General features: G+C 51.3%; 6 protein-coding genes across 6 annotated transcripts; 4 read left to right on the plus strand and 2 right to left on the minus strand.

Annotated features, from left to right (window-relative positions):
- Positions 1 to 373: 373 nt before the first annotated feature.
- SAPIO_CDS2685 (uncharacterized protein) lies at positions 374 to 1,237 on the plus strand (the record flags this gene model as incomplete). The annotated part of the gene is made up of 3 exons (XM_016785642.1): positions 374 to 623; positions 773 to 919; positions 1,074 to 1,237. 3 exons carry the CDS (start codon positions 374 to 376, stop codon positions 1,235 to 1,237), a joined length of 561 nt encoding a protein of 186 aa, XP_016645018.1.
- Positions 1,238 to 2,478: 1,241 nt separating this feature from the next.
- SAPIO_CDS2686 (Serine/threonine-protein kinase SSN3) lies at positions 2,479 to 4,069 on the minus strand (the record flags this gene model as incomplete). Its single annotated transcript, XM_016785643.1, has 2 exons — positions 2,479 to 3,797; positions 3,970 to 4,069. The coding sequence occupies 2 exons, from the start codon at positions 4,067 to 4,069 to the stop codon at positions 2,479 to 2,481; spliced, it is 1,419 nt and encodes a 472-aa protein (XP_016645019.1).
- Positions 4,070 to 4,773: 704 nt separating this feature from the next.
- SAPIO_CDS2687 (uncharacterized protein) lies at positions 4,774 to 6,247 on the plus strand (the record flags this gene model as incomplete). Its single annotated transcript, XM_016785644.1, has 3 exons — positions 4,774 to 4,789; positions 4,976 to 5,395; positions 5,517 to 6,247. 3 exons carry the CDS (start codon positions 4,774 to 4,776, stop codon positions 6,245 to 6,247), a joined length of 1,167 nt encoding a protein of 388 aa, XP_016645020.1.
- Positions 6,248 to 6,875: 628 nt separating this feature from the next.
- Positions 6,876 to 7,643, plus strand: SAPIO_CDS2688 (uncharacterized protein; the record flags this gene model as incomplete). Its single annotated transcript, XM_016785645.1, has 3 exons — positions 6,876 to 7,020; positions 7,128 to 7,219; positions 7,356 to 7,643. 3 exons carry the CDS (start codon positions 6,876 to 6,878, stop codon positions 7,641 to 7,643), a joined length of 525 nt encoding a protein of 174 aa, XP_016645021.1.
- A 3,215-nt stretch (positions 7,644 to 10,858) lies between these two features.
- On the plus strand, positions 10,859 to 12,886 carry SAPIO_CDS2689 (Mitogen-activated protein kinase; the record flags this gene model as incomplete). The annotated part of the gene is made up of 5 exons (XM_016785646.1): positions 10,859 to 10,971; positions 11,437 to 11,569; positions 11,698 to 11,764; positions 11,865 to 12,179; positions 12,255 to 12,886. The coding sequence occupies 5 exons, from the start codon at positions 10,859 to 10,861 to the stop codon at positions 12,884 to 12,886; spliced, it is 1,260 nt and encodes a 419-aa protein (XP_016645022.1).
- A 1,125-nt stretch (positions 12,887 to 14,011) lies between these two features.
- On the minus strand, positions 14,012 to 14,870 carry SAPIO_CDS2690 (Malate dehydrogenase; the record flags this gene model as incomplete). The annotated part of the gene is made up of 2 exons (XM_016785647.1): positions 14,012 to 14,661; positions 14,738 to 14,870. 2 exons carry the CDS (start codon positions 14,868 to 14,870, stop codon positions 14,012 to 14,014), a joined length of 783 nt encoding a protein of 260 aa, XP_016645023.1.
- Between the last annotated feature and the right edge of the window lie 7,244 nt (positions 14,871 to 22,114).

Genomic DNA, 22,114 nt, shown 5'->3' on the forward strand with positions numbered 1-22,114 from the left:
CACTTCCTGGATGAACAGCTTGCTTGACAGCAAGCCACTTCTTCCCCCTAATTAAAGTCCGATCTTCTTGCAACCACCAAAGCCTACATCCGCAACAACCATATTGTCCCCTTCTTGCTCCCCTTTTTCCAAACAAATATCTCCCCGACGACGACGAATCGATACCTTCCTATTCAAACCTCGACGCGTTCCTGATACCCAGTCTCCTTTCTCCCTTCCTCCAGCCATCTCGACAAACATCTCCTCTTGAATCTCTGTCGCGTCAAACCCCTTTCAACCTCGATTCACGCAAATCTCTCGAGAATATCGAAACAAAACACCGGAAATTACACTCCCCTTCAGTTTTATCAGCATCCCTTCCCCCACCGACAAAATGGGCGGCCAATTCTCCAAGATGATGGGCAAGATCTTCGGATCAAAGGAAATGCGCATCCTCATGCTCGGCCTCGATGCCGCCGGCAAGACCACCATCCTTTACAAGCTCAAGCTTGGCCAAGACGTCACCACCATCCCTACCGTCGGTTTCAACGTCGAGACTGTCACCTACAAGAATGTCAAGTTTAATGTCTGGGATGTTGGTGGTCAGGATAAGATCCGTCCTCTCTGGAGGCATTACTTTAGCGGTTAGTTGCGATCTTTTTCTATTAACCTACTGGAAAGTTTCTCCGCACAAAAAGGGGAGGAAAGGGGGTGGTGGAATAAGAAGCGGAAAGTATCGCGGTTTTAGTTTGGATTTGGCATAACTAACGGGTTGGTTCTTTCGTCACTTTAGGTACCCAGGGTCTCATTTTTGTCATTGACTCTTCGGACCGCGCGCGTATCGAGGAGGCCAAGCAGGAGTTGCACAGGATTATTAACGATCGCGAGATGAAGGATAGCTTGCTCCTCGTGTTCGCTAACAAACAAGATCTCCCTGATGGTAAAGAAATCCCCTCCTCCCACTCCTCTACCCATCCTCCATTCCTTCCTTTCTCAGCAAGCGGAGGAGAAAACGCCGGGAAGAGAAAAAGAAACACATCGAGATGATGAACTCAGGACCGGTTTGCTAATATTTTTGGTCTGCGATTTTTTAGCCCTCAAACCCACCGAAGTCACCGAGGCTCTCCAGCTCTCCAAGCTCAAGGACAAGGTCTGGTACGTCGTGCCCAGTTGCGCGACCACGGGCGAGGGTCTCCTCGAGGGTCTTGCTTGGTTGTCCAACAACGTAAAGGCACCCCCTGCGCCGGCGAAGAAGTAGGAATTCCTCACCTCTACGCGTTGAACCCCCCTTTTCCGCTTCCTCGGTCACCGAGGCCGATTAACCTGCCTTTGCAACCCATCACGCCTGGGCCATCCCCGAAACGAACGAACGAGAAGGCGATTCCATGCTTTTTGCAGCAAGAGAAAGAGAGGATGGATGGAAAAAGCTAGGAAAGAAGAGCAGAGTTGTGAAGAAGATGCCTAGGCAGAAGATACCACGGAAAGAAGGAATGACGAAGACTTTCCCAGCAGTCCACAGAATAATGATTCCCATCCCCTTTAATCAGAAACCCGTTACCCCATGTTCACGCGCAATTTTCTCTCGATACCTTGTTTATTCCATGCTTCCTCGAATCCCCCGCCTGTTCTATGCTGGAGAAATATCTACGTCACCCATCTCGAAGAGAACTGGAATTGTTTTTCTAGCCCGAAGGAATCCTCCAAATGCCCTGTTTCTCCCTGCAAAGTTCCAAACTGTGCGGTCATATATCTTGTCCTTTTAGTGGATGTTTTCTTCCTTTTCTTCTTGTTCATTACGGGATAGATACCTTTTTTTTTTTCTTAAACATTTATGTTTTTGGAACCTGTTTTTTAGCCTTTTTTTTCGGTGTCATGTTTTTTCATGTCTTTAGGAAGAAATATATAGCGTGCTTTTTTTTTATTCCCCCTTCTGGTGGTTTGAATTCACTTTCTGCGTTTGGTTGATTCGAGAGATCGGTCTTGAGCTTCTGCGGCCGCTTCCCCGTTCGCTCGAGGAGATTTGGGGGATGGAGGATCGAGAGGCTGGCTCGTTGGGGAGACGTGTTTTGGCGGTACCGGAGGGAGATAGAAGAGGACCACATTTTTTTTTTCTTCTTTCATGGTGATTCCCTAGAATGTGTTGGTGTGTGTGACGATAGAGAATAGAAAACAAGTTCGACTGACGCAAGATATGCTGCTGTATGATTTCCTATAAAGTACGGATGCTTTGCCTTCCCGCTATACAATGAGCCAAAGAAAACCAAGCCCGACGCCGAACCCATAAACACAATATGCGCTGTACCGAACCATCCTGGGGACAAAAATGAAGACAAAGGACCAAAATTGCACCTCGGACCCAAGAATTCCGGACCGAACAAAATATCACCAGGGGAAAAAAGAAATCACGGAGCGCCCACCAAAGTCAACCCAATTCAACCCAATCCAAAGTAACCATCAACCACGAGTCAACAACCCAGGCCCCTTCGACACGCCAGGTACCTAACCATCTTTGACCCTCTTCCCAGGCCTCACAAGCGAATCATCCGGCAACCCGCTCCTCTTCGTCCCCGGAAGACTATTCGTCCGAATATCATTATCGTCCTGCGTGACCCTCCGCCTCGGATACTCGTTAGGCAGACCGTCGAAGCAGCTTGCGACGAGGCGATCGCCCGTGCTGAAGAAGGCGTGCTCGAGGGCTTGGGCGGCCGTGAGGCGCTTTTCCGGGTCGTATTCGAGGAGGCCGGAGAGGAGGTTGTAGCCCTCGGTGCCGAGGGAGGCGAGCGGGGAGCTGGAGGTGGAGATGCCGGTGGGGGCGCTGGAATGGCCCTGGGTGATGGTGCTGTAGTACCATTTTTCGAGGTTGGACGTGTTGACCGGTTGGCCGTGGTGCCTGTGCTGTTGCGAGTGGTGGTGATGATGGTGGTGGTGGTGCTGGGAGTGAGGGTGGTGGGAGGAGGAAGAGGAGGTCATGGGGGCTTGGAGGTTTCGGAGCTGCATGTACTCGGGCATGGCGGCTAGCAGGGGCCACTGCTCCTTCGTCGGCATGCCCATGATGTCGATAATCTTTTGCATCTGGTTTCGCTGGAAGGGGACCGTCTTCTTGCTGTCCATCTTGGCCTCTTCACCCTTGAATATCGGACGCAGGGAGAGCAGTTCCGCAAAAATGCACCCCACGGCCCACATGTCGATGGCGGGGGTATAGTGATGACTTCCCAGGATGAGCTCGGGTGCTCGGTACCAGATCGTAACGACGACCTTGTCGCCACTAAACAACGAGTGCAGGGGCTTGTCGAAGCGTCTGGCCAGACCCAAGTCTCCAATCTTGACCTCACCAGCCGAGGTCACCATGATGTTCGCGGGCTTCAGGTCTCGATGGAGCACCCAGTTCGTATGGAGGTACTGGCACCCATTAAGAAGCTGGAACATAATACTCTTGACCATGCCGGGTGATATGGGGTGGCGGGGCTGCTGGTTGTGGTGGTGGATGATCTGAAGCAAGTCGTGCTCGGCGAATTCGAACACCATGAAGATGCACTTGTCCTCGAGCATGATCTCGACGAGTTTGATGACGTTTTCGTGCTTCAGCTCGGTGCAGAGGGACATTTCTCGGATGGCGCTCTGGGAGATGCCCGTGTAGGTGATTTGCTCGCCCTCCTTGTCGGGCTTGAACTTTTTGATGGCGAACTCACCCGGCTTGCCGCCTCGGGCGAGGGCCTTGTAGACGCGACCATAGGTACCGCTGCTGATGAAACCAACAACCTTGTACTTGTCTGTCACACGAATCTTGGGTTGATATGTGATGTTTCCAAGCCCACGCTCTGCTTTTCTGTTAGCTGCAATTATATGAAAACAGGGGAGGTGGGAATGAGAGAGGGGGGGTGAGCCAGTGAGTGGGCAGTAAGAGAAAGGGTGAGAAAGAGACTAGAAAATGGCCAGGAACAAAAGAAACATTTTATATAAATGGATCGGGGGTATACACACTATACACACCTTCAAACGCCGCTTGAACGCTGTGCTTGAGGGTTTGGCTCCTGGAGCCGGGGATTGAGCCAGGACATGATGCTCCTGTGGGAGGGTTTGTGTGGCCCATCACAGTCGACGGACAGGATGAGGGCCGTTTAGGTTAAGAGAGGAATTATTCGGTCTCGAATCCAGCAATATGCTATAAGGCAAACGAAGGACCAGAGAACATGGTTGGTTGAAGCTCGACGACTATGAGGGAAGGATGAGCTACGGTTTTATGTGGCAAAAGGCGGCTCCAGGCCCACCGTATGCTCGAGGGAGGCGATGGGCAAGGGACGCAATTAGAGATAATTACTCGGGAGATTAAAGGATACAAGAAGAGAATTGAGTTTCGATAGAGTATGGTGAGGCTTCCGGACTGTCTAGGAAATGCCCATGGGATGAAGAGAGTAGACTTGATAGCGGGAAGAGTGAGCAGGGCATCCTGATTCTCGGGCTCAGTCACTTGGTCATGGTGAGGTTGAGGAGGTTGGACTGGTGACTAAGCAAAGACGCCGCCGTGCGAAATTTAGACGAAGCAGGTCCGCTCTTCTCCCGTCACAATTGCAGGAGTCTTGGTGCGTCCAAGTCGAGGTCCAACCCCACTAGACAGGCACTACCGCAGCAGTAGCCAACGTCAACGTCTCCGTGCCCACGACTGCCCCGGCTGGCCTCATCTACATCCCCTTCCTTCGCAAGGGACACACCACACGCTCTTGGGTTTTACCCCTAGATATTCCAATTCAATACCATCCTTTCTCGATCCATTCCCTTCCCCCTTACCTTTCCACCATGACCGCCCCTATAGGTACGTTACGTCAGAGAGCTCCTAACCCCCGCTCCCACTCTCGAGATGCCCTAGGCTTCCTCGAGCACCAAACCGAAGCTCAACACACACCGCCACGATACTCCTTGCGGTTACCATCCTTGCCTCTCTGATGTGTCTATCTTTATGTGTACGTTTGGACTAACTCGAGTCGTTGTCACCGAACAGTCCTCGACGGAGGAACCGGGTTCCTCAAAGTAGGTTACGCGGCGCAGAACTTCCCCGAGTTCCAGTACCCGTCGATAGTCGGCCGGCCGATCCTTCGAAGCGAGGAAAAGGGCGACAATGACCTCGTCATCAAGGACATTATGTGCGGCGACGAGGCCGCTGCCGCCCGCACCATGCTGCAGATCAGCTACCCGATGGAGAACGGCATCGTGAAGAAGTGGGAGGACATGCAGCACCTCTGGGACTACACCTTTTTCGAGAAGATGAAGATCGACCCGCGCGGTCGCAAGATCCTGCTTACCGAGCCGCCTATGAACCCCTTAAAAAATCGAGAGCAGATGTGTGAGGTTATGTTTGAGCGGTATGGCTTCGGAGGAGTTTACGTCGCTATTCAGGCTGTGTTAGCTTTGTATGCTCAGGGTATGTCGGGAGTGACCTCTTTCGCATTTCAAGAGAGCGAATGTTTCTGGAATTCGCTGTTCTGCGTTTTCTTTTTCGAAGCTGCTGGTTAAATGCTGACTGTCTATTGTCTAACCAACAGGTCTCAGCTCTGGCGTTGTCGTCGACTCCGGCGACGGTGTCACCCACATTGTCCCCGTATACGAATCCGTCGTCCTCAACCACCTCACCAGGAGATTGGACGTCGCCGGCCGAGACGTCACGAGGAACCTCATCGCCCTCCTCCTCCGCCGCGGCTACGCCCTCAACCGAACGGCCGACTTCGAAACTGTGCGGCAAATCAAGGAGAAGCTTTGCTACGTCTCGTACGACCTCGAGCTCGACAAGCGCTTGAGCGAGGACACGACCGTGCTGGTTGAAAGCTACACACTCCCCGACGGGCGGGTGATCCGGGTCGGCAGCGAGAGGTTCGAGGCGCCCGAGTGCCTCTTCCAGCCCCACCTCGTCGACTGCGAGCAGCCCGGCATCGCCGAGTTCCTGTTCAACACGATCCAGGCGGCCGACGTCGACGTCCGATCCTCGCTCTACAAGGCCATCGTGCTCTCGGGTGGAAGCAGCATGTACCCCGGTCTGCCGTCGAGGTTGGAGAAGGAGCTCAAGCAGCTGTGGTTGACGCGCGTGTTGGGTGGGAACCCCGAGAGGCTCAGCAAGTTTAAGGTGCGAATAGAGGATCCTCCTCGTAGGAGGCACATGGTGTTCCTTGGCGGTGCGGTGCTGGCCAATATTATGGCTGATAAGGAGAGTATGTGGGTGACGAAGCAGGAGTGGGAGGAGCAAGGCCCCAGGGTGCTCGAGAAGCTTGGTCCCAGATAAAATCCCCGGGAGGAGGGCTTATATCTTTATGTTTACGATGGGTTTCTCAAAGCGCGGTCTGTTTCTCTGTACGGGGCGGACAAATCGGAAAAGTTTCTTTCCTGGTTGGGGAGCAGAGGGCAACCCATGGACTTTGGTGCATTAAAGGCGGAGGATTAAGGGGAGAGGAGAGGGTGAGGAGAGCGAATGATGGCCCTGCGTTTTAAGACTTGATGATTTAAATAAAATTCTATATTCTCTTGATAGATGTTTGTCTATCCGCATATCCCTTGTATTTCTAGCCGTGCTATTTCTTCTGTGTAGTTGTCTCGCGTTAGCTTCGGGTGTGGTGCAGCCCGCCGCAATCCGAGGAGCTTTAAAAGTGGCCAAGGTGGGGGGGAAGTGATGATGCGGGGCATTCGCGTTAAGTGCGTTCCGACATCCAGCTAGCCAACCACTTTATCAAGCAGCCCAAGCCAAGATCTGATGCAGCATTTATTCACACTTTGTCTTCTCTTTCAAACCTATCCCATCCTATATCACAGACTTTCCTTTTTGGAAAAAGAAACAAAAAGACAACCCCCACCAAAAACACCCTATCTACTCGCTTTTATCCGGTCATTTTCCTCGTTCGTCAACGCCAAAAAGCATGTCGGAACCACAAAAGATCTCGGTCCTCTTCGTCTGTCTAGGGAATATCTGCCGGTCAACCATGGCCGAGGGAGTGTTCCAGTCTGTGGCGCGGAAGGAGCCGTATAGGGGTCTTGTGGACCGGATTGATTCGTGCGGAACGGGTATGGATCTTTTTTCCCCTGTATCTTTAATTCTTTTTTTTTTCACGACGAGGAAGAAAACGGGGCGGATTAGAAAGAAAGGGTTGTGGTTAACCAACTTCCAACAGCGGCTTACCACGTCGGTGACACGCCCGATCACCGGACGATGCTCACCCTCGAATCCAATGGTATCAAGAACTACCGCCATCGAGGTCGCCAGGTAAGGAAGAGAAAAAAGAAAGAAAAAGAAAAAGAAAACTCCTTCCCCAACTTATATTCCTTCACATCTCCTGTCCCGCAAGTATTTTTTTTTTCTTTTTTTTTTTTATTATATAAAATCTCACCTTCAAAAACAGCTCACCAAATCCGACTTTGACGAATTCGACTACATCTTCGCCATGGACCGTTCCAACCTCGCCGACATCCAAAACGTCCAGCGGTCCAAGCAAGGATCCAAGGCTAAAGTGATGCTTTGGGGTGAGTACGCCGGCAACGGCGGGCAAGGGAGGAAGACGACGGTGGAGATTGTGGAGGATCCTTATTATGGGGGTCGGGAAGGGTTTAAGGTTGTTTATGAGCAGTGTACGAGGTTTACGGGGAATTTTTTGAGGGAGGTGTTTCCGGACGTGAAGAGTGAGCTGTGACCTATGAGCCGTGAGCTGTGAGAGCTAGGAACGAGGAGATGCTTGTGGGGAATGTGATTGTGTGAGAAGATGGCATGAGGAAGAGCAAAAGGGGATCAAGAGATCAGGGATAGGTTCTTTTTTTAAAGCATGGATAAGACATCTCATGATAGCAACAGCCAGAAACATGAGGAGATTCGGATAGTAAGCCAAATGTTCTGAGGTCGAGGGTTATCGCGTAGTGTGATGAGAATTTCACGTTCACTAGGCATACACAGGTATATACAAGGACGTTGTGCAGACAAGCGCCGGCCACAATGCCGATCGTTCTCCTTCTGGAACGAACCTCTCGTTCGAGACGGAGTGACTACATAATCTAGCAGTTCATCCATACCAGTCATTTTTTGAAAAAGAAATCTCGAACCACACGATGATCTGCACCTCCGTACCTCCATTGTCTATCATCGATGCAGCAAGACACACTGGATGCGACCAAAGTCTTTTCCGCCGAGGTTGATTCCTCGCAATCTGGTCACATCAGTCCAAGGCATCAGGCCCGTTGATATGAGTCTATTCATTTTCTCTTACATCGTCATATCTCGTCAACACTAGGAAATTTCGGTTCTTCTCAAAATGCGTGCATTCGTGACTCTGACCCCACAGTCGGCTTAAGCGCCGGCCTGGACAAGCTTGCCGGGAACGGAATACTACGATGCTTCCCCCTTCTAAGAATATACTTTATGCACCGTTTCATGCGCCTTGGCGAATGTCTTAGTGTTCCTGCCGAATTCAGGGGGAATACCGTGATGTGATGGTATGCAATGTGCAAAATGGGGGGCAGAGAACCTGGTGCCTCTGGGTTGTTTCCTTTGTCGCGCGGCTACATCTCGAAAGGCTACTGGTCGAGGTCTCTATGGTGTGTGCCACTAGAGAACAGGAAGGGAGCGAAGTAGGGTGGCTTGGCTTATAATGCCACTGCTGTTATTACCCTGGGCTTTTAAACTGGTACGTTTATGTTGCTAAGTTTGGCAGCACTGCCTGGCAGCAAGGTAAGAATAGCACGGCATCAATTTTGATGCTAACACAAAGCGCAAAGCAGCCGTCTCCTGGCGTATAAATCCTCAGAAGAGCCAGGCGGCTTCTTTGGTTCTCCCTGTACAGCCACGATGTGCTCAATGCACATAAGGCCCGAGATCTACAGGTACAAGGACGAAGTACCAGCATCGATGGATCCATTTTTAGTAAACGGCCCCCAAAGTCGTCTTGGGGAAGGCTGCGAACAGGTCAAGGTCCTTCTACTTCGTGGTGTACAGAGTACGAAGACGTTGTTTTGGCCCCCAAAAATGTTACTGGTTCTCCTCGGGTTGCGGTTGGCAGCTCAGTCTTGGCGTGGATGCTGCCCCGTTCTCTCGTAGGGCAGGACCGGGGATAATAGCGTGTAGTACCTCAGTACTTGCAGGGCTCTTGTCGGAGGGGCCAGGGGAAGAAGAGTGAGATAAAATGCGAGTCAGCATTGTTAGTCTCGTTCGATTCAATGATTCGATGATTTTCTCTCCTTTCGTTTTGCAATGGAAATTGATGCTCCGTTGGTTGATGGTATTGGCGCCTTGATTTTATTAATCTTGCCTGCCAAGTGCCTGGCCAAAGCGGAGCTTTCCTTGTAAACCTTGTCCTTCAAACGCTGAAGGGCCAGCGGCAAATGGACTGGATGAGCCATCCGGTTGGCTTTTGAGCCTGTTGGTTAGCCCAAGTGGGCTAGGGTAGGTACCCTGACGTTGACGGAGGGAGGATGATGGTGGGGTACGATGGTATAGGTACATTACATCAAGTGTTTGCTATCCATTACTGGTGGATTGCCTTGTACATCCTCAACTCAGACACTTGGATCCCCAAATGCCACTGCCACATGAAGGAAACTATTATCAAGCCATTAATGCAGAACGGGAAATATCGACGGGGGCTGGAAAGTATGAAGTGGTGAAAGCAGGAACCAAACTTGGAAAGCGCAAAGAAAGAACATTGGAGTGTGGGACGGACCAGGGACTCGACTAGGTACAAGTTACAAGTATGAAGTAGTAATACTTCGTGCACTGATAGAAGCCAAGTCTCATTTGATCCCATTACGAAGTATTTGATACTGCGCTGCGGGGCTGAGATCAGCCCCTCATTCTCACATTCTCGCATTCTCTCTCTCCCAAGCTGCCGTTGCTCATTGTTCATTGTTCATTGTACGAATTCGTGACTATACAGTCCTCGAAGTACTGATTCGGTCATTGTGATGGATCAGTTCAAGTCCAAGTCCAAGTCCAGCTATTGTCCTTGTGCAGCCTAGCAATAATTGATCTCTGTCATCAGCACCAAGCTATTAGTCGAGGTCCTTCAGTGCTTGCTTGGTTCGTTGATGTTGATCTCTCCTGCTACTGGCTTATAACGACGAGCCTTCCCATCCATCAACTGCCTCCTCCTTTCTCTTCCTCGTGGACTCTTGACTCGCCCCTTTTATCTACATTTCTTTCAACGACTCCTGTCCTTGTCCTTTGTCCTTTGTCCTTCTTCCCGACGAGGATAAAAGAACGCAGCACTTCCCTTGTCTTCATTCCCCTTCCGCCCTCTCCACTTGTCCCCTTCGAATCCACTCGCTCGACATCCGTCTTTAAGGGTAATACATTGATATACCATTTCATTCCCCATAGGGCCCATACATAAACCCAGGGCTGCCCGTTTTGATACCTGCTCGTGCCGCGTATGCACTTCCCTTTTCCTGCTGGCCAATAATTCTTACCGTCAATACCTTCAATACCCTGCTACTTCTGCCTCTGCTTCTGCCTCTGTGTCTGCTTCTGCTTCGACGTCTACTTACATCCCACCATTCGGCTCGGCTCTTTGCTCCTCATCCGGTCCCCAGCCTGGTCGCCGAATCTCAGCATCTCCTCCCGATCTCGGTCATCGACTTCTCTCTCACCCCTAAGGGCTGCCGAATTAAGCATACTTTTACTTTAGACGCCGTCACTCGTTGCGACCCTCTTTTATCCACCTTAGCTCCTCAATCTCGGAGCATCAGCGCATCCGCGCACACCCGCAATCCGCACAACCCGTCTGGTATCCATCCACTCGACCTACATTAGTCGCACACCAAAGCTCCCCCACTTCCTCTTCTCCCACCTTTCCCCCGTCGACAAAGCGACACGCAACAGAAAGTTTCAAGCACTCACGTTAGGCTACGAAACACCGAAACCATGGGCGATCTCCAGGGGCGCAAGGTCTTCAAGGTCTTCAACCAGGACTTCATCGTCGATGAGCGATACACCGTCACCAAGGAGCTAGGCCAGGGCGCCTACGGTATTGTCTGGTGAGCTGAAAACCCCGATCCCTCAACACCCGCCCCCTCTCTCCCGACCTCCTAAACCTATCTTGTGCCGAGACCACAGCCCTGCCAGACAATTGTGTGGTGGTGCAGCCAGATCAGCCATCGCGACTCGGACCCCGCCGCAAAACCCCGCAATCCACCACAAATTCACACGCGTCTTATCATCTCGTCTCACCCTGCCACGCCCCAAGCTTGGATGGCAAGATAGACCTTGAATGAGACTTCATTCGAGTTTTCAAGACAGGAGACGGGCAGAGGGCGCAAGTTGCCGCTGTGTCTCGTTGCTGATTTAGACTGGGAACCCCGCCGCGCAAGTGCGCATTCGGCACGCGAACAGACACACACATTCACCTGCTCACTCACACACTCTCACTCACTCACCACACCCGATTGATCCGAGCTTCATCCTAGAGCCGTACCGCCGGCTAACTCTTTCATCCACAACAGTGCTGCTGTGAATAACCAGACGAATGAGGGCGTTGCCATCAAAAAGGTCACCAATGTCTTTAGCAAAAAGATTCTCGCTAAGCGCGCTTTGCGCGAGATCAAGCTCCTTCAGCACTTCAGGGGACACCGAAACGTAAGTCCCAAGGTTCATGTGCAACAGGACAACGGAGCACCTTTATGGAGCTCGGAGTGCCCGTAGTGCTTGCTTCTTTGTCGCTCCCACTCTCTCTTAGGGGCAAATCCTAACTTGCGCGCCACTAGATAACCTGTCTGTATGACATGGACATTCCCCGCCCTGAAAACTTCAACGAGACATATCTCTACGAAGGTACGTTGTAAGAAATTTCTTATTGCTCTCGAGCACAATCTATTTACCTTTGCGCGTGTGCGCGTACGTGTGGATGGGAGTTAACCTTACTTCTCTACAGAGTTGATGGAGTGCGATCTTGCTGCCATCATTAGGTCTGGCCAGCCCCTTACCGATGCCCACTTTCAGTCCTTCATCTACCAGATCCTCTGCGGCTTAAAGTACATCCACTCTGCCAACGTCCTTCACCGTGACCTCAAGCCCGGTAACCTCCTCGTCAATGCCGACTGCGAGCTCAAGATTTGCGACTTTGGCCTTGCTCGCGGTTTCTCCATCGACCCCGAGGAGAATGCAGGATACATGACAGAGTACGTCGCCACGAGGTGGTATCGTGCTCCCGAGATTATGTTGAGCTTCCAGAATTATACCAAAGCCAGTGAGTTTTTAGTAGCCCGTAACATTCCTGTTCTTGTCAAGGTCTTTGTCTCACTAATGACACTCTCTCTTCTAGTTGACGTTTGGTCGGTGGGCTGCATTCTCGCCGAGCTCCTCGGCGGACGACCCTTCTTCAAGGGCCGCGACTATGTCGACCAGCTCAACCAGATTCTCCACATTCTCGGCACTCCCAATGAGGAAACCCTGTCGAGGATAGGATCCTCTAGGGCCCAGGAGTACGTGAGAAACCTGCCCTACATGCCGAAGAAACCCTTCCCCAACCTCTTCCCCAACGCCAACCCCGACGCCCTCGACCTCCTCGACAAGATGCTCGCCTTCGACCCGGCCTCCCGCATCAGCGTAGAGCAGGCCCTCGAACACCCTTACCTCCAGATCTGGCATGACGCCTCCGACGAACCCGAGTGTCCCACCACCTTCAACTTCGACTTCGAGGTTGTCGACGACGTCGGCAAGATGCGCGAGATGATCCTCGAGGAGGTCTTTAGGTTCCGCCAGCTCGTCAGGCAGGTTCCCGGTTCGGGCGGCGCTGGACAGGCGGGTGCGCAGACAGGTGCCGGGCAGGTGCCTATGCCTCATCAGGCTGGCGGGCAGTGGAAGGCGGATGAGCCGAGGCCGCATGAGTATGGTGGGGGACATGCGGGGGATCTTGAGGCTGAGCTTGCTGCTGGTATTGATATGAGGCGATGAGTGGATAGATAGGGTCTGAAGGATTGGCGGTTGAGTGAGGCGGAAGGGGCAAAAAGAAGAACTTTTGGAGATTTGAGACTATTTTTTCCCTTTTTTATATCGAAGTTGATTATGTATGTACTCATGCCATGTCGTTTGAGAGGAGATGGATAATGAAGTGAAAGAGTTTCAAGCCTTGCTTTTTGGTTTTGCTGGACTGTCTCCATGACCCTTATTCCCCATCCAACGTAAGACTTGTAGGCGAGGTTTAGAAGACGAGCTTTTTTTCTTTTTTTTTTTCTTCCGAGACTAGAAACAAGACCGCATAAGATCGTCTCCGTCAGATCGGGGCTCCGGGAGATCGACCATGTGCATATACACCTTGCCATGCCACTCGGATCCATCCATCGACAGGTCCGCCGATCAGAACATCTATTGAGCACATCTTTCTTACATTACATTCTCATCCGTCTACAATTGGACATTAAATCATAGTCGGTTCACTTACACCTTGTGATCCCAATACCAGCCAGGTCGGGGAAACACATGAAAACCCCATCGAAATGAACGGATTAAAACCCACTCTTTTTCATTCCCGGAATTAAAGTAAACTATATATATATAAAAGAAAAGACATGTACATGTAAAAACCCACGCCGGATACTCCCACTCACGCCGACGCCATTTCCAAACCCATTTTTTTTCCTCCTCCAGAGCACATTTCCTGCTGTTCCCCTCCATTTATTCCGACCCCAAGCCACTTGGGTATCTCCAATCCAGACTGCGCCGGCTTCTGTCAAGCATCCCCATCTCCAAAAGACAAAACAAAAAAAAAAAAAAAGAGAGAAAAGAGTAACCCCGAGTTCGATAGGCAACAAAGACATAACTCCCCTTTTGGTCAAAAACGAGCTAGGACAGAAACAGACGGTACGTTCCCCTGAAAAAAAGGAAACAAGAAAAAGTAAAAGGAAGTATGTGCGGAATTAAAGATTGGTGGGAGGGGGATAGGGTAAAGAGGGAGTGATGAGAGCTGATCCAGCTCCCGTGCGGTCCCAGAGTGTCGCTTATAGACCCCATATAGGTCTGCCTTGATGGAGGGGAGGATAAATCGGCTCGCTAGTTGATGTTGACAGGGGAACGACCAATTTAGCCGTACATGTAATAAAACGTCGCATACTCCGAGCTATCATCACCCTCCGACGTACAGGCATGACCTGCCCCACCAACGGTATTCACACGATACACGTACTGAATCCCCGTCGAGCCACCAGCATCACCCAGCAAAAGCCACTTAACGGCCTTGCTCCCATCCTTGCTAGTGGCCGCTGTCGCGGGTGCGTTCAGGTCATCCAACTTCTTCGCGCGGAAGAAGTCACCGCCAACATCAAAGGTAGGAACGCCGTTGACATCAAAGTAGTGCACGCCCTTGAACTTGAGCGGGGCATTGGCGCCGGGGAGGGAAATGTCCGCGGGGGCGATCCAGGGACTGGATTTCACGACGGCGGGGAGGGAGCCGGCGATGCGGCCGAGGGTGATGCTCGCGTCGATGTTGAGGGGCACGCTGATGTCGTGGGCGGCTTCTGTGGCGAGGCCCCAGACGTCGTTGAGGGAGAGGGACGAGGCGCCCTGTGCGGGGAAGAAGGGCCAGACGTCGTAGAGGACGGCGAGGGCGCCGGTGGCTGTGGACGTTAGGGTGTCGGAGCCGTCTGTTTTTGTGCAGGTGTAGTTTTGGTAGCCGTGGCCGAGGACGACGTGCCTTAACTTGGTGCCAGTTGGGGGAGCGGCGAGTTCTCGCTCTGTACCATTGTCAGTCTTAGTTGGACTATGGTCGAACATAGATACACCTAAAGAGGGAAGGGGATCAAGACTTACCACCGCCATTGAGAGGCAGAGCTGGAGGAGGAACGGGTTGAGGGGCGGCGCTGCAGGAACTTGATACCCTCCTCCTGGGAGCGGCCGAAGCGAGGGCCAGAGTGGCCAAGAAGACGAATCTCTTCAGAAGCATTTTTTGGGGGGAAAGAAAGCCGTAATGAGGAAATGACTTATACTTGATCGAAAATCGAGAGAAGAAGAATGAGATGGAGAAGAAAAGAAAGGTTGCAGTTGAGAAAGAAAGTAAGATACTCCAGGATAGCCCTTGTAAAGTATTCCAACAGAAGAGGAGGGAGAAGAGGTAAGAAGAGAAGCAAAGCTCAAATGTAAGGTGACGAAGAAACCGGAATAAGAAATAAAGGAAAACAGAGGCGTCGCAATGAGAAAGAAGAAGAAGAAAAGAAAAAGCAAGTGAAGCTGAGAGAGGAAACGCTAGAAGTGACCGCGGAGCCGGCAGAAGCAAGACCTAGCAAAGACGGTGTACTAGTAAACGACCTGCAGTTCACTTATATGGACGATATAGATAGATATATGCAGGCAGGCGGCAGCTGAAGGAGGAAAAGGCGGCCGGGGGTGGTGGTATACGAAGATGAGGCGCAGTCGAGGAAATGAAGTCTTTTGGGTACCGGCGCTAACGGATGCCGTGTACGGAGCAATAATATAAGTCCCCCTTCCTGAGGTAGACCGACGCGAATATACAGAAGGCGTATAGACGTGTGTGTGTGTATGTGTGTGTGTGTGTGAATATATATTTTGTACAAAAGTGAGAGAAATCGGGGGGAGATCCTGTCCCGGGGATAAATAGGTAAAAACGGGAAACCGTCAATATGAATGAATAAAAAGTAAAAAGGTTGGTTCGCTTTTTATCTTGTATTGGCGAAACCGGGAGTGGACGAAAGCGAAGCGGAAATGAGAAGTGAGGAGGTTGGACAGTCGAATCGATCCCAAAGAGACACACGGCACGGGACAGAAACGACGCCTTTATAATATCCAGCGGACTGGATCTGGGGAAAATAACACAAACATACACACACAGAGAGAGAGAGGGAGGGAGAGAGAAGACACACAAACTTCGTAGCCTCCTGCCCTCGTGGTTTTGCGATAACGCATGCAGCGCACCACAGACCTCCTTGGCCTGACCTCGATGGCATTCATTTCCGGAGTCGTGGCTGTGACGCTTCCTCTCGCAGGGACCCTGCAAAGAAGGATCACTTACACGCCCCGCGTCGTAGCTTAGTTAACGCTTGACCTCCATTGTGTTGCACGCTAAGGATTCAAGAGTGGAGATATGAAGAAAAAGAAGAGAAGGTCATCATCAATACGAAGCAGATAACACGGACGGAGGAGGTACGTTCGACTCCTGGTCACTCCCAGGCGCAGGTCTTTGACGAGGGGACCCTGCCGAACCGCGAAAGGACATGATACGGATTGAGAGCGTTACAACAGGCAGGAAGAAATAGAACGGCCATGGCTGCATGCAGCTAGCCATCGTCTGGCAGTCATGGGTCGAGATATGGGCCATGGCTCTCAAAGCCTTCCTTGGACGGGCATGTATTGGCGCTTACTGGAAAGAGAGGATGAATCCTCCGCCCCACCTCGCCAGCGAACTTGTTTGTTTGCTCTCGATGCCTGATTCGGAGCACTTGCTCGTCAATGCCGAAGAAGTTGAAAAAGAGCACTACGTTTGCGAGGGGGTGCAGCGGAGAAAAGCCGGAAGTGCTTGAATCAACTGCGATTAACCTTGAAGGAAAAGAGACAGAGAGAAAAAAAAAAAAAAAGAAAAAGAAAAGAAGGAGGATTGGAAACGGAAAAGCGACGCGGAATATCGCCCAGGATCACAACCCTGGGACCTCGCAGACTCGACAACCAGTCAGGATGAGCGGGACAAGGGTGCCGATGTCTGGATCTGGCAGGCAAGGCAGGTACAAGCAAACTACTTGGTTACCTTATGCCCTTACATGACAATAAGAATAAAATACGAAGTAGAGGAGGGTTGGTACCTTGGGTGGCGGGTAAGAAATTGGAAGACCCCTGTAAATGATTCAATGGATCTGGAATCCGCCGCCGTCGCCCTGTACGATGTATTTCGTGGTGGAGTGTACACCACAGCCGGAGAACACTCTCTCCGTCGACTATTAGAATATGGTACGCTAGCGGAACCGTAATTCCCTGGAGGGGTTCTAAGCTCATGCCGTGTCGGGCCGGCTGAGATAGATGCGCCAGTCTTAGGATGAAAGATGGTGAGCTCGAGTGGGAAGGTGTCGTCTTCTTTCAAGGTGCTCCTCTCGAGTTCTCAACACGGACCGCCTGCGATCCTGAGAAAATGTAAAGAAACCTGAGCACTCCATGCCCACCTCCGTTAACAAGCAGTGGTGGCTCGGCACATCACATCCTTTGGACCCTAGAAAGCTTGACGCGGGGCCTAGCATGGCAACCTGTGCCGTATATCCTGCAGAAGTGTTCCCGTTTCCCTCGCCATGCTTGGGGTAATACTCACAACTTCGTAATTGAGCCGTGGGCTAGGCTAGCGATCCCGCCTCCATCCCTTCATCCCTCCATCTCGGCACGGGGTTTGCCAGGAACATGGGGCTTCCAAGCACTATGCCGGATTAGGAAAGGCAGCAATAACGGGTGGACCAAACAAGGATGGTTGGGCCTCTCATTGTCGCCCATAGCCGCGAGCCTGAGTGTGGCGCGCACCACCCAAGCAATTGAAGTCTTGCAAGTGGGGCGCCCAACACAATGAACGCACATTGGAATCGGAGGTCCATGGAAACCTGAAATATCAGACATGAATTTGGGAAAACATCGGTAATTTGGAAACTGGCCGAGATTTGGAAGAGATGGAAGCGGGGACGGAACTAGGTTTCGTTTTTCATCTGATACGGAATGGCAAGCCGCGATTTCCACTGCTCCGTACAAAGAAACGCTCGTTGCCATTTGAGAAGCAATTGAAGATCAAGGTTGGAAAGTGGGGGTGACATGGGCAAGCTTTCATCGTCAAGACTCAGTTGCCCGAAACTGCTCCTAAGCATGAACTACGGGTTGAGTAGAACTCTTCAATCTCTCTCAATAAGCTCCTTATCCCAGAAAATGCAGTTGTATGTCTATTCGCAGGCATGAGTCCGAGAGTGGTGCAAGTCCGAGGTGTCAGGCCTCTCTGCCTTCGCCCACTAGGCTTTGTGATATCTGCGATGTCACCGGTGGGTCAAACACCCCCGCAAGAGAGACTAGAGTCAATCTGTTTTAGCTGTCCCATAAATTGAGGCCCGGAATTGGCTGCTCTAATCGCTTCGGCGCGCTTCTTCTGGCCCTCACTAACAGGGCAATACCGATACTGGTACTTCGTAGTTGTAGATTGGATGTGAAGGGGATGTATTGAGAGCAGCTGAGAACAATGGAGGCAGGGTACAAAGATGGTAGTGAACGAGGCTCGATATTGCTGCACGAGCAGCCCGGGAAGTCCTACCGACAAAGGACGAAGCAGTGTTAGAAATCGTTTAACTCGTTGGGTATTTGGATTCTGGAAGGCATTCAAACAGGAGCTTTCTTCAGGTAGGATAGTAGAGTAGAGTAATCCTTTGAAATATCTCTTCATGTACGCTTCGACGAAGGTTGCAGAGGAGGGCAAGGAGGTTGCATCATAGAGAGCGAGTACCAGTAGATGTGGATACGAATGGAACTGACCTCGCAAAGCTTACCGGTGGTGTCTGTTTTTGAAAAAGGTGCGTTGGTAGATGCTTTTTTGGAGTTTAGTATCACCACTATTTTCTGGTGAAGCGGAGGTGCTTTGCGAGAGTTGTTTTTTTTGTGCCAATGTATCTCAGTACCATGTCTGAGGCCCTAGAAACTGTCAGCAGAAAAGTACGAAGTACTTTGAAACTTGTGCGTTCCTCCCTACCACTAGGCGACTTCTTTAAACCGCGCTGTTTTACAGAGTTTCAGGTACTTTATAAGTACCTCTACTTTAGGAAGGTTTTACGAAGCATGTTCAACCTTGAGGAAGAGCAATGAGAGTATTTTCCTTCGTATACTTTGAATGAGTGAAGTAAGACTGAGGAGTCTGAGGTACCTTCATTTGGGACGACTTCACTTTTGCCTTAAACCCTTGCGCGGCTACGGGTCAACTCCGAAATTAGCGTGGTGGATTCTGGCTGCTGCAGACAATCGTCGCATCAACGCATCAACGCAATGGTCTCGTCTTTGATGAACGGAGACCTGCCTCTCGACCCAGTTCGGCGTTCGGAAACGGGAGGTGTATTATGTGGGGGGGAGTCATTTTTCAAGGTGTTTAAGTTCCCACCTCCTTTTTTGGAAATTCCAAGTGGTCTCAAGATTGCACGGGTATGATAACAATTCTCCCATCCCAGAGGATTTGAGTTGGTCGTTCTGTTCTGTTGGTTCTTTTTTTTTTTCCAGCCGGATCGCCGGCACAGGATCCTAATAGGCCCTTCCTCTCCCTCGGGTCCGGGTCGCGGGAGTTCGTCCCTCAAATCCCACCAGTCCGGGTCATACGAAGCAGGAGGATTCTCAAGCCTGGAGCAAACATTGAAAAGGCATTTGAGCACCGCCCCGATTGCCCCGCAATCAGGACTCCAGAAGAGGTGTTGGCTTTGAGCCTAGAAACAACCCTGAAGATGTCTTGACTTGTACCCACCAGGCCGCCAACGTGGCCCATGATTTCTAGATGTCCGTCTCGGGTCAGGACAACGCTTGGTCCGATGGTGTGTGTGTCCTAGAAGGGATGGATATTATTACCGCACACCACACACAAAGAACGCATTTGCTTCGTCGGGTCTTGGCCCTGCCACCTTGGCCCTCTTCGGCGGATATTGCAGATGTCCTGTTGGCTTAAGGAAGTTAAGGATTCGTAATGGGCGCCTAACCGCTTGGCACTTTTTCCTGTTTCTGGTCCTGAGGCGGAGTACACCACGAGTACCTCCGGTCTAGCGCGCGGATCTGGCGCAACCAGAATAGAACGACAAGGGGGGGCGATGGATTCATCTCGACTGACTGGAGCAGACTGCGTCGTCTTGAGACCTTGGCATTATTTGCAAGGACCACAAGGCGCATGCTTCTAGCCCTGTAACTTAATGGAAAGAAAGTACAACTTCGCCATGCTGTTCCAGGTTAGATGGGCAGCCAACCATACGTTGTACTGCACTGCATTGACACTCGTTCTCCGGAGTCGTTTTCGGTCTGGCAGAGGTTGCGGAAAATGCGGCGTCGGACACCGCAGCGTTCAGGTGACCATATCTGCAAGTCTATGTAAGCCCCCAACTGCCAAGAGGTTCAAGAGCAATATGGACGTCGGCAGAACAAGTTGGCGAGGGGAGTGCAGCGGGTGCAGGGGCCTACGAAGGAAACGGTAAAGAACAGAGGAGTTCCACGGAGAGAAGATCCCATATTGCGACCTGCCAAATCCGACACAGCAGCGGGGTAAGAGAATTTTACGAGTTGCAGGCTACAATTTCTTACCGCTTGTCACTTTGGGTATGTAGATACGAAGCGAGTGCCACATTTGATTCTGGCTCCTCCTGTGCTTTTGGCACTTCGTCAGTCCCATGTCGGTTGATGCAGTTTCTTGTACACATTTTTGCCGAAGTACGAAGCTACAGTACTTCGTAGATTCCATAGCTACGACGTTGCGATGTTACAATGCACTTGGAATCTTGCGTCTTTCTGGCAAGATCCCTTGATTACGAAGTACCTTGGGCGACGAGAAGGACGGAGCGCGGCTATTTGTTCCTCACCAGCCGGCAGCTCTCCCCGGAGGTTGTAAGCGAGGGTTGGGGAGGAAAGACTGGGAGGGCGAGATAATAGAAACAAGGTCGTTTGGTCATTGCCAGCGCTCTCTCTCCTTCCTTGGAAGCTACCAACCATTTCCGTGCATTTAGCTAGTTTTACGAAATAGTAATTCAGGACTTTGGAAGTTCATCCCATCTTCCTATTGTCCGCTCCGAAAGACACACGGGTCACTCTGTGACGCAAACATGCGCTCCAATTCATGGCTTCGTCTATTTTCCCGCGCTCGAGACGGTTGGCAAAGCCAAAAAGGGCAGCTAGCAGGATTCCACTCTCAAGGCGGATGCAAGTCTGAAACGCGCACGTTCTTGTCGTCCTTTGCCGGTGTGCCCTACGGACGCAGTGAAGCACGAGCCCTTTCTCATGGACCCCCACCAGCCTTTTTGCATGCGAGCAAGGTCTGTGAACTCGGGAGATTTCCTTTGCCCTTTGCAAGCTTTAAATCCAAGGCAAAAGGTACCCATGTTACTAGTTTCAGGGGAATGTGTTTCGTGTCGCATCAATGTCAGCACTAATATAGTCAAGACGATGGCTCGTAGACGATGCTACTTCGTATGCTGCGATGGCTTGGGCCCAGATGCTCAGATGAACAGATGGGAAAACAGCTTCCTTCCGATGCTGCAGTGACATGCGGATAACATTGATCCCCTGTCTGTATCACGGATCATCCCCGCGACGGGGGGTCCCTGCTTGCGGATCAGCAGGATCAATTGTTTTGTTTTGTTTCTAGCCCTAAAACTTAGTTTATTAAAGGGGGTTCTGCTGCTGCTCCCTGCTCAGTCCACTATTATTCAGTCCGTGCCCCCAGCACAAACATCGCGAACGGACCGGCTCTGGCCCCCGACAAACCAGCCCTATGAACCTTTGTCTCCACGTTTTTTTTTCCGAGAGAAAAGATGCACGATTGGGGACATGTTTCGAGTTATGTTTGCCCCTCGCCCTGCGGAGTACATGGTAAATATCTAAGATGCGCAGGAGGTTATGGCCTGCTTGCCGAGTCGATGGCACTGGATTGTGCAATGATAAATGAATCTTAGGAGCGCTCTGATAGTTCTGGGGGTCTCTCGTGTTTCAACTTCGGTAAGTAATAGGGGACTTGATGAGAGGGCATGGGCATGGGCGTGGAAGTGGTATTGATTTCTCTATCTCTTCGAATCCTTACTCCGTTAGGGAATTTTAGAAAGCACCCGGGATGATCGATTCCTCCCCTTTCTGACCGTATCTCTCAGTGCGGCGTTCCACGAGCCGTTGATCCCAGATCCTAGGCATAGCAACGGCATCTTCCTCAAGGTCGAGGTCGAGGCCAAAATATTATGCACGTGTTTCCTCTCAGATGGTCCCTCTGGTAATTTTCAAAGGCTCTTCTCTGCTCGATGTCGCCATCAAGCCGAGAAATTGCTGCCTAGTCGGTGGTTGAATGAATTACCAGACATCGACTCTATGGCGAGCACACCCGAGCGACTCTATTGGCGTTTGAAGAGTTCGGGCTTACGGTGTGTGGCGGTTGCCAAGACAGGTCGACACGCACGCATCACTAATCAGTTAAACCGCTTGGCGAGCCCAAAGGCTCAT

This window comes from Scedosporium apiospermum (genome assembly GCF_000732125.1).
Source record: "Scedosporium apiospermum strain IHEM 14462 chromosome Unknown SEQ_SAPIO_0086, whole genome shotgun sequence".
Taxonomy (NCBI): Eukaryota; Fungi; Ascomycota; class Sordariomycetes; order Microascales; family Microascaceae; genus Scedosporium; species Scedosporium apiospermum.